We start from the raw sequence: 12,017 nt of genomic DNA, 5'->3' as shown, positions 1-12,017 counted from the left end.
AAGTACCAGTACTTTTGACATCCCTAGTCTAAGGTAATAAAAACATAGCGGTACATTATGTAAGGTCTCTATACTCCACTGAAAACATAGTTATGTATATTATATTGCATTTCTGTCAATAGATCCTCATAAATACTACACACTGAACCTTTAAAGCATAGCCGCTTGCTTTTCTGACATGAGCTTTTCTGAGTGTGCAAACAGTACTGGAGTACTAAACCGGTATCGGTTATAAAAAAAATCTACACTCACCTAAAAGATTATTAGGAAAACCTGTTCAATTTCTAATTAATCTGCACTTATCTAATCAATTAATCACATAGCAGTTGCTTCAGTGCATTTAGGGGTGTGGTCCTGGTCAAGACAATTTTCTGAATTCCAAACTGAATGTCAGAATGAGAAAGAATGAAAAAAGTGATTCAAAGGAACACTGTGTAACTTTTTTAGTTTATTCTTAGCTAAAAACACTTAGTTCTTTCAAAAATATATGTGCTCATTAATGCATATTTACTTCTTTCAAGTAATAAAGTATTCTAGTAAGTTTATAATATGCCATTGAAAATACATACGGGTGAGGGTTCAAATGCCGGTCGCCATGTTGCCCCTCCATCTTGAAAGTACATTAGCCAAAGAGGGACATACCCGTAAATGCAAGCTTCGCCTTTCGCGTTTTATCACTAATTGGCACAATTGGACGAGGTCGAACTGGAAGCCATGTTAATCTTGGACTAAATCGGCCACCCTAGGAGTTAAAACGAAATCGAAATTGAGAGGAACATAAACTAATATTCACTGGATGGTCATATACCTTTTCATCGCTAGATGGGGGCAAATATAACACAGTGTTGCTTTAAGCTATTTTGAGCATAGAATGAGCAAAGAATGGTGTGAAAAGGGAAAAACTTCTAGTATGCAGCGGTCCTGTGGCCGAAAATGCCTTGTTGATGCTAGAGGTCAGAGGAGAATGGGCAGACTGATTCAAGCTGATAGAAGAGGAACTTTGACTGAAATAACCACTCATTACAACGGAGGTATGCAGCAAAGCATTTGTGAAGCCACGACACACACAACCTTGAGGCGAATGGGTTACAACAGCAGAAGACCCTACCGGGTACCACTCATCTCCACTATAAATAGGAAAAAGAGGCTACAATTTGCACAAGCTCACCAAAATTGGACAGTTGAAGACTGGAAAAATGTTGCCTGGTGTAATGAGTCTCGATTTCTGTTGAGACATTCAGATGGTAGAGTCAGAATTTGGCGTAAACAGAATGAGAACATGAATCCATCATGCCTTGTTACCACTGTGCAGGCTGCTGGTGGTGTAATGGTGTGTGGGAAGTTTTTTTGGCACACTTTAGGCCCCTTAGTTCCAATTGGGCATCGTTTAAATGCCACGGCCTACCTGAGCATTGTTTCTGACCATATCCATCCCTTTATGGCCATGATGTACCCATCCTCTGATGGCTTCTTCCAACAGGATAATGCACCATGTCACAAAGCTCGAATCATTTCAAATTGGGTTCTTGAACATGACAATGAGTTCACTGAACTAAAATGGCCCCCACAGTCACCAGATCTCAACCCAATAGAGCATCTTTGGGATGTGGTGGAACGGGAGCCTCATGTCCTGGATGTGCATCCCACAAATCTCCATCATCTGCAAGATGCTATCCTATCAATATGGGCCAGAATGCTTTCAGCACCTTGTTGAATCAATGCCACGTAGAATTAAGGCAGTTCTGAAGGCGAAAGGAGGTCAAACACAGTATTAGTATGGTGTTGCTAATAATCCTTTAGGTGAGTGTATATCGGTCGATCACTAATTTTTTTTCTGCTGTATAGGTTCAAAACCTTTTAAAATACCCCCAAGTGTACATGTGTACCCATGGTTGTGAATCACTGCATTTAATGGGAAGTAAACCTGCCATTTGTCATGTAGAAAGCTTGCCATTCTGTTGCTGGTTACGTTTTTTATGTCTTTCATTATCTTGAGTGTGCGTCTCGTCTCATCTCTCATGCGTGATGCCGTTTGATGGTGTGAAACATGCACACTTCCTGTGTGCTAAAAGCCTTCCTTCCTCACTCCATCGATCCCTCTTCACACTCCGGCCGACGTATTGACGTGGGCGTGTTTTGATCAAGGCCTCGTTCAGATAGGGGTGACTTTGTAATTATATTCTTTTTAATTGCTTTCGCTTATCAGGGCTCTCATCTGCCAACGAGACCGTACCTCCGCGGACAACGATCTGACGGCGGAGCGGAGCGGAGCAGAGCACACCTGATGTTTCCCTCTCTTCCTTTCCTCATCCCTCTCTCCCTCCTTCTACTTCGCGCAGTATTACTGCTGCTCCGCTCTTAATGAGTTTCCGTGTGCATTGCGGATTCATTGATAAATGACAGCTTTATCAGAGCAGATCGCTGAACTTCGCCTCCTGTAATTTGTTTGTAGAGGAGTGTTGTCTAAAGCAGATTAGCGCTGTATAGATTTAGTTTTTCCTGCTCTACACACCCTCTCATCCCTGCTTTAACTAACAACACTGCTTTAACCCTAAAAAAAAATCCTTTGTATCTTAGTTTTTTCTCATGTCTAGATTCGCCTCAGTAAATCATGTTTTTTTTTTATCGGGTTTGTTTAGTGTGGCGGTAATTTGAAGGTTGTTGTTAAGTTCTGTGCGTGCGCTTTTGCCAGAAATGTTCGCATGTTGATGATGTTTAGCGTTACAGTGATTTGAGTCGTTTGATATGTTTTGTGAAAGTCTGCCTCCCTCTATCAGAGAGCTAACCCGTGCCAGTCGCCTTTTTTGCTTCTAAATACCTTTTTTTTGTGTGTGCGCGTGTGCAGGCCTCACTAGATAAAGCTCATTTACACAGTTCAGAGTTTTGGGCTATGCCTCTCCGCCAGTGTTTTCACCCGCCTCTAACGTTAGATTACACCACATTACACATGTATAGCACACGAGCGCGTGCGGGAGATTTGCTCTCGCTCGTATCCTCCCAAATTTTCTTATGTTTTAGCGAGGGCTGTTGTGTTTAAATTTTTAAAGCCGTGTAGCTTAGCATGGGAAACAGGCCCCGGAAATGTGATTTAGTCATGCTCGCATATTTTTGTGTTTTTGTACAAGGCCCAAAAAACTCCCCCTCAGCCTCAAGCTTAGGCAAATGAACTTCGCTCGTTTCTGTAAGAAAACTTAATTTTGTCATTTGAAATGATGAAATTCATATGAAACTGTTGCTGTTTGAGCAGAGGTGAAAACATCTTTCTTTGTCAAATGAAATCTATGGAAGCAAAAGATATGCTAAAATGCTTTTTAGTTTAATTTTTACATTTCCGATCTGAAAGATCATATTGTGTTGACGACTTGCTGAATCCCTTCTTTTATTGATCTTTGTCAGATATGACAATCTTTTCAACTTCAAAACATTGCACATTGGAGAGGCCGCTGCTTTGTGATTTGAATTTTCATGCGGGGCTTTAGTGTTTGCAGATTTGAAATGACACTGTATAATTATAATAGTAATTTGATATTACTTTAATGCCTATAATATGTGTTCCCGTAGCATCATGTTCCATGCGAGCTCCCGTTTTTATAATTGAGCTTTTGATTTGGTTCAAAGCAGTTCAACAAATCTTTCACAATTGAATATCCAAGGTAACTGAAAACAATAGTAAAGCCAGGTACGAAGACCCAATTTAGTCATTAGATTCAAGGTGCAGTTAAATAATTAAGAAGCAATTACGGAAAGCAAACACATTGGTGTAAACCAATTATTGATAAATAATTGAACACCACATGGCGAATCAAATGACTAATCAGAACTGATTCTTTGAGACAATTCTCTAAGATCATAAAACTGTTCTGTGCGTGCGTGTTTAGACTGCTGACCTTTTGAATGTGTTTACACATACACACACATACCTTCATATAGATGTTGCTGCAGGCATTTTAAGTGGATTACAACTTTAAATTAGTGTGTGATTTGAAGCTTCTGCTTTTTTAGTGTGTTTATATATGTGTGTGATTGCATCAGTCTAATAGTCTTTTTGCAGTTCATATAATTAGTTTGGGCCCTAGAAGTCTATAGGTTCAAATGTTAATTGTGACAACAGGGAAATGTAATTTTAAGAGTATATTAATATAGTGTACAATGAATGACAGTCTCGAGCATAAAACTGCCGTTCTGAAGACATGACCTCTCCTAGTTCCTTTTCCAAACTCTTGTACTCCATCTTCTTTCTAATCCTTCATCTTTCTTACTCTCATTCAACGCAGATTAAAGTTTCCCCCTCCTCATCTCCTTTTACCTTCTCCTTCCTCCTCGCCCCTGTCCTCCGCCATGTGTCAGGTGTGTGTGTGTGTGTGTGTGTGTGTGTGTGTGTGTGTGTGTGTGTGTGTGTGTGTGTGTGTGTGTGTGTGTGTGTAGGTTCGCTGCCATCATGAATAATGAATATCTTTTCTGTCTCCATTTTATTTTTGGCAGATGTTGAAATGCTGCATGATTTTTTTTTTTGCCATTTTGTTCTCTCTCTCTCTCTCTCTCTCTCTCTCTCTCTCTCTCTCTCTCCCTCTCTCTCTCTCTCTCTCTCTCTCTGTGTGTGTGTGTGTGTGTGTTGGATAGCGATGAATGCAGCTTCATTTTAATATGTTCTGTTTGTGGGAAGAAACGGCGCTGTAATCCTGTCCTCCAGCGCAGAAACACGCCGCTGCCAATCGTTTATTTTTCTCCTCCTCTCCCCACACCCCCTCCTCCCGCGACCGCTGCTCAGGGCAAGACAGCGCTGCGTTTGATAAGTACACGCGCTCTATGTGACACCAGAAATCCCTGTCAGTGTTGTTTCAGTTAGTCTGTGCTGTGAGCTTGTGAATGAAGGCAGAACTTTTATACAGTTTCCACAGAACAGATTTTTGTTTCAATTTGATAAATTAAGCATATTTTGTGAATGAACTGACATAGTGTTCCACTATTATTTGTATTGATGGAATTGGGTTAAGTTAACCCAAGTTAAGCCTGTTAATTAGATTAACAGTATAGTTTACGTTAAAACAGTTGGTAACACTTTATTTTATGGTGACATAGTTACATGTTACTACATGAATTGTAATTATGCGTAATTACAAGTAATTAACCCTAAACCAAACCCTAACTGTAACTCTATAGTAAGTACATGTAGTTAAATAGTTATTTCACCCAAAAATGAACATTCTGTCATTAATTACTCATCATTTTTTTAAATCTAAATTACATTTATTTATTTAAGTTGAATACATTTATTTTGGTTAGGGTTTTTTTTTGCGCAAAAATATTCCCGTTGCTTCATAACATTAAGGTTGAACCACTGTAGTCACATGGACAATTTTTACTACAGTTTACATAACAGTTTACATTAGTGCAATTCAGAAGTTTATCTTTGAAAAGAAGTTTAGTTTATATTTAAACAATTCAGTTGTTAAAATTTGAACTGTATGTTTTAAAATTGAAGTTTAGTAGTTTACAACTTTTTAGTTTACAACTTTACAACTAAGCCATTTTTGAAACGGTTGACATTAGTACAGTTTTTAAACAATGCTTATTGCTTAATATGCTTAATATTTTCGATAGTTTATATATGAAACATTGAGATGTAATAAGTTTAAAGTGAGTCTGCCGTTATGTTTTAAATGAATCAGTTTGCAGTAGAACAGGTCAGTAGTTCATATCTGATCAGAACAGTTACAGAACATTACAATTATCTGTGGAAATGTAGCTACTTTAGCAGATGTAACATTTTAGATTTAGTTTTTTATAACCATTTATATCATTCATTGACAGTAGGGCATGTAGGCGCTCTGGACTCCACCTATTTTTACAGCGGTGGAGGATGAATTAAATAAGCCAATAAGGTTCCTGAGAGTTTAAACATGTCTTGGTGTGTCAGTGTTACTGTTTTCCTGCCGCTGTAAAGGTGCCACAGGGTACTGTTAGCCTAAAGAGCCGAGTGCTCCTAAACGGCTGTTGTCTTCTAATTGCTTTAATAGCACCTGGCCGGTAATCCCAGGTAATTATTGAGCTGAAATTAGACAGCTACTTCAAACATCTCTTAAAAGGAGCAAAGACTGCCTCAGGAACTTACAGCTCTCTTATCATGCATGGCGGAAAAGTGACATGGAAAAGTGGTTGCGGGTTTTGCATTCGTGTGGAGCTTAACGTGTTCTTCCCCGCCCCCATGTAGCATGTGTGTGTATGCAGGGAATACTTGTGCATTCCATTCAGTTCATCACACTTAGTCTAAATCACTGTTGTTGATCTCTGATTGAATATGAGACCCTTTAATAGGAGGTATTCGCTTTTCGTAATTAAAAGCAAGCATCCTAGTTCGAGGTCACTTAACAGATTGGACCCATCACAAAAGAAACAACAGTAAAATAAAAGGAAGAATGAAGTTAAAAACATCGACAATGTTCTCTTTTAAATAAATAAAATAAAAGTCAATTTCAAAATTATACAACTATTGTTCTTTGTTTGGTGTTTGTTTGTATTCATGTGTGTTTACTGTTGTGGTGGCATTCTGAGCATTGTTATTAGTCTGTTTGTGTATGTGCATGTCTCTCTCTATAGAGTAAAAAGGCTGTTGGAGCCCCAAGGGCCCCTCACTTGACTTTTCCCTCCTGTTCTTTCAAGACAACCTTAACCTTTCAGATTGTGCAGACGGATGTATAAACACACAAATAACACACTTGCCCTTAGTGGCATTTGTTTGGATCTTAACATTTAATTATGGTAATCTAAGAGACAAGCATTTAGAAGAATCTAAAGGAAGTTAAAGCTTCAGCGTTTTGCCAGTCTACTCAAACCACACCTTCAGGACGTCCCGGTTCCATTTATAATATTATTGTTCTTTGTATAGTTTTTGAGTTTTGAGTCTGTCATTTACATAAGGTTGCTCTGGTCCCCTCGCAAGCATTTTTTAAAAAAAGTGTGCGTCCTTGAATCCTCCTGCAGTAGCAAATTGTGTCCAAAAGGGGGCGTTGTTAAGCTGCCATACATGCGTGAAATGTTGACCAGCTGATGTATAGCGCTCTTATCAGGGGAATGGCAGAGTCTCTCTTCCTTTGCACACACAGATCCATACAGATACCTGTCCTATGATAATGTATTTCTGCAGGATGAGCACTCTTTTATAACATGTCAGATTTGTATTTAGATGTGGAATCTATCAGGCTGCAATTCATCAGATAGCTGTAAGTTTTGTCTCAGGCCATTTGATTATCGTTATTAAAAAGTTATTGTGAGAGGAAAAAATGCGAGCATGTGCACCGCAGAATATGAATTTCAAGCATTATGTATCCGTAACGCGCTGTCTCCATTTTTAACGGGATTATGTCCGAAAGTGGCCAGACTCCCGGTGCGATGGGGTTCCTGCCGCTTTGTGTTTTTGGATTTGTGGGATTAGAATTCTCGTTCCTCCGTTTAGTTGGACTCTTAATCCAGACTGATACAGCTTCAAAGGCTGGTCTTTATTAATCATGTGTTTACATTATCCATGGTCATACACTCCTTACAGACCAAAGCTCTCATTAGAACGAGCATGTAAGTCTTTTGTATGCATTTCTCTCTCTCTCTCTCTCTCTCTCTCTCTCTCTCTCTCTCTCTCTCTCTCTCTCTCTCTCTCTCTCTCTCTCTCTCTCTCTCTCTCTCTCTCTGTTTGTTCAAATTAGACAGAGGGTTTCAGCAGAGGCAACTTTTAACAAAGCTAAGCTTACAAAGCTAATTGGAGAGAGATAGGTTAGATCTGATGTTCTTGATTGGAATTTAAGAACTTTTGAAGAAAAGAGGCACAATAAGAGGGTTGTGTGTATGTGTAGGAGACAGAATTTAAAAATTTGTCAAGGCTTGGACTAAATTAGTTGTGTCATTTGGTGAACAGTCCATGTTTCCGTATCATTTCAAGCTGTGTTTCTCTAATTCCTTTCCCTTTTCTGCATATATTATGCAACACATTGTGTATAATGAAAATGAAAAAAAAAAACAAAAAAAAACAATGAAAGTTTCTTTCTTTTGTTTGTTTGTATGATGGTACATTGGCAAGACTAGCTTGCCAAAAGGATTTTAGGTCACTGTTAGGCCACTGTTTTGCATGCTCATTAATATTAATTTTGTTATGTATATATTTGTTTATGTAATTTATATTTTGATGTATTTTGTTTACTATTCTGATAAACAAGTAGTCTGTGTGATTATATTGATCTCTAGTCCAAACTGTCATGTATTTTACTTTCTCTAAACCCTACACCCTTCCTTCTCTCTTTTTCTTCAGCCCAGTCCAATTCCCAGTCCTATTCTTGGTGGGAGGCCGAATGCAAGTCAGTCCCTATTGGCCTGGTGTCGTGAGGTCACAAAAAACTACAGAGGTGTCAAAATCACCAACTTCACTACTTCGTGGAGGAATGGACTGGCGTTCTGTGCCCTTTTACATCACTTCAGACCTGACTTTATGTAAGCAATACACGTACATGACAATACACACTCGTCTTACACAAGCCTCAACACATACAAGATGAGCTTCCTGAGGAGTTCAGTTAGCAGTTCCTGTTTCCTGTTTAGTTCATGGGGGGGTTGACACAACTTACCTCACTGTAAAGGGAGAGTTCTCCCAAAAATGAAAATGGTCATATCTTCTTTTCAGTTTCACATATTTAAAATAAAATCTTAAGGGTTTGCAACATAAGGGTGAACATTTTGAGTGAGCATGTCAAGTGTTAAGTCAAAAAGTAAGTTGAGTTTTAGTTGATAAATAAAACACCTTTTAGCCCACAGCTACTTTTGTCAAAATGCTTCAAGATCAATCTTCAGTCACAAATTTACATGTATTTATTTACTGCCAATTGAATAAATAGCTATAAATAGCGCTTTTTTAGATATATCAAACATTGCTTTTTGCCATAAAATGTATTTTATCTAGCATGTAAAAAATTAAATTTGACATACTTTTAAAAAAAAAATCTTCTTTTGTCCATCTCTCAATCACAGGCAAAAAATAGAGTTTGCACAGTTTTTTAGATTAAGGGGGTGAGAATTTACCTACTGACACAAATAACACCATTCTCAGCATAGTTGTTATTATAGTAACTCTTTACTCATGGAACACTATATTAGGGCTGACAGTCTCTTGAATAAACAGTACTCAGGCCTTATGGCACTATAGAAATTCATAGATTTTTATTGATTGTTCTTTTCAATGTTAACCCATTTTCAGCTGTTGCCTTTGATCAAAATAATCATCAGATGACTCGATAACCTCTCTATAATTGATAGTGACAGCACTAAACTCTATGTATACACAACTCAGTTTATCCACCTCTCTCTCTCTCTCTCTCTCTCTCTCTCTCTCTCTCTCTCTCTCTCTCTCTCTCTCTCTCTCTCTCTCTCTCTCTCTCTCTCTCTCTCTCTCTGCCTGTGAGAATCTCACTCTTTGTGGGGGGTCTAATATGGTTTATGATGGAGAGTTTTTAATCCCTCTGTCTTATTTCTGGACATTTCTGTGTTCGGTCTCATCAGGAATGACTCAAATCCTCCTTAATTACTACACTTACAGCAGATTCATCACTGTGCTGACAGCACCACGGCCAACCGCCCTCTGGGATGAGCGTACGCTTAAGTATCAGGAACCTGGAACCGTCTTTTTAAGAACGAGATTGACTGATTTATTATGTTACATTTATGAAACATTTTACATTGATTGCCATGTACCATGGTATTTTTTAAACGTTTTCTCTGCACTTTTCAGACACAAACTGGCATTTAGTGACAATCTGCATTTAAAATGTACCTTGTTGGCTGAATGCATTGTCATATTGTGCATTGATGATCAGTGACAATTATTCTAAAGAAAAATAAAATAATTATTCTCTGCAATGATTTTGCTTCTCACATAACGAAGAATATGCATCCGAGCCAAAATATTATCCAATATTATTGTACTATACTTTCTAAGATGAAATCAAATTTCAGTAAATACACTTTATTTATAGAGTATTACCAGCTGAATATGCCTTTCAACTGGATGTGTTTATAAATGCCGTCTCGTGGAGAAAGTCTTCAAGGTCTTTTAAAACACATTTTGCCCTAGGGGACAGTACCCAGCCCACATCAAGGTTTAAATGACATGTAGTGGAAGCTTATGATAAAAGCAAAATGAAGGATATTGTCAATTTTTAGAGTAGCCCACTACTGTTTCCCCAGCTGAAGAGGAAAGACCCCAGGCAAACAGTGAGTAGGGTGATGGAGAACGAGAGATGAAACGTTTAATGTGTTGAGTGGTTGAGTAAAGGGTGTGTGTGTGTCTAATTTTGCTTGCACTCACACACACTCTATTAGTTGTGTTGATTGCAGAGCTGTGAAATTGCATGTTACAGTTCTACAGCCATTACATGAGACGCATATTTAAAGCTAACTCGCTCTCTCTCTCGCTGTTCTTTCCTCCCTCCTAGTGACTACAAGGCTCTCAATCCTCAAGATATTAAAGAAAACAACAAAAAGGTAAATGCTACACACACTCTTTCTCCCTCCGTTTGTTTGTGCATCAGTAATCCTCCTCATAGGTGATTTATTTTGTTATAAATCTGATTCACTCCCACCCAGCGTTCTCTAATTGCCACTTTCAGAATGCGGCTCCCCTGCCGACACTGATGGAAAGTGTGTGTGTGTGTGTGTGTGTGTGTGTGTGTGTGTGTGTGTGTGTGTGTGTGTGTGTGTGTGTGTGTGTGTGTGTGTGTGTGTGTGTGTGTGTGTGTGTGTGTGTGTGTGTGTGTTTTTTTCTCGTGTTTGTGTGGATGGAGTAAGTCACCTGGGAGTTTTAAGATAGCATCATAATTCATAAACATGCTATAAATAAACTTTACAGGCTTCTCTCCACAGAGAGAGAACAAAAGAGAGGGAGGAAAGGAGGGGAAATAAAGGGATGTTAGTCACACACTTAGAGGAAAATGCAGGACAAAGGAGGTCTAAACAGAAAACACACGCACATACCGGAAACTTGTGAAGACTCCCATTAACTTCTGTTGTTGTTACGTCAAGTATAATTGGTAGACCCAACCCAAGACTTTAGAAATATTATTGTTATTCTTTTTTACAAAAGTTTAAGGAATGGCTCAATAATTAATCTTGTTTGTCATTTTTATAATAACAGCGTTTTCATATCTAGTTTGTTTGCAGTGTTTGATTCTGTTTGTTCAGTCATACTTGATATTAACACATCAATTGCACTTGGATCTGCACTAAAACAACTCTGGAGACCTAGCAGGAACAACTATGTATGATATGAACTTGATATTCAATTCCATTAAAAAATGTAGGGTCAGTAAGATTTTTAAAAATGTTTCTATTTTTGAAAGGCTCTTATGCTCACCAAGGCTGTAAGAATAGTAAATATTATGTACAGTAATATTGTGAAATATATATTTTTAAATATATTTGAATATATTTAAAAATATATTCAAATATATTTAAAACTATATATTTTTAAATATATTTGAATATAGTTTAGAAAGTTATTTATTTCTGCAAATCATATGATTAATTTTCAGCATCATTACTCCAGTCTTCATTGTCACATGATCCTTCAGAAATCATTCTAATATGCTGATTTGGTGCTCAAGAAACATTTCTTATTATCATCAATGTTGAAAACAGTTGTGCTGATTAATAGTTCTGTGGAAACCTTGATGCATTATTTCAAGATTCTTTGATTAATAGAAAGGATTTTTTGAGTCCTAACTTTCAATTTTGATCAGTTTAATGCTTCTTTTCTGAATAAAAGTATTTGTTTCTTTAAAAAAACGTGTAACCTTTTGAATGGTAGCATAGAAACAAAAGCACCAGCTCAGATAAAGATGATGGCCATCGGTCCTGCTCCTGGAGATCTGCCATTCACACACAGTTACATTTTTCATTTGTTTATCTGATTTAGGTCTACTTATTATCCATGGATAATATAATAAGTATTCTTATTATCTTATCTACTTATCTATCTACTTTCT

The 12,017-nt window shown here is 37.8% G+C and overlaps 1 protein-coding gene across 6 annotated transcripts in view; it reads left to right on the top strand.

Moving 5' to 3' along the window:
* Positions 1-12,017, top strand: part of ehbp1 (EH domain binding protein 1) — a 157,568-nt gene that overhangs the window by 74,147 nt on the left and 71,404 nt on the right. For all 6 annotated transcript variants that reach the window (XM_067455541.1, XM_067455538.1, XM_067455539.1 and 3 more), the window contains 2 exons: positions 8,297-8,475; positions 10,470-10,518. In XM_067455541.1, coding sequence (XP_067311642.1) covers positions 8,297-8,475; positions 10,470-10,518 — 228 coding nt within the window. The remainder of the gene's footprint in view (positions 1-8,296; positions 8,476-10,469; positions 10,519-12,017) is intronic.

This window comes from Pseudorasbora parva, chromosome 10 (genome assembly GCF_024679245.1).
Source record: "Pseudorasbora parva isolate DD20220531a chromosome 10, ASM2467924v1, whole genome shotgun sequence".
Classification (NCBI taxonomy): Eukaryota; Metazoa; Chordata; class Actinopteri; order Cypriniformes; family Gobionidae; genus Pseudorasbora; species Pseudorasbora parva.
The sequence above is the reverse complement of the archived record's forward strand: the minus strand, read 5'-3'. Positions and strand labels throughout refer to the sequence as shown.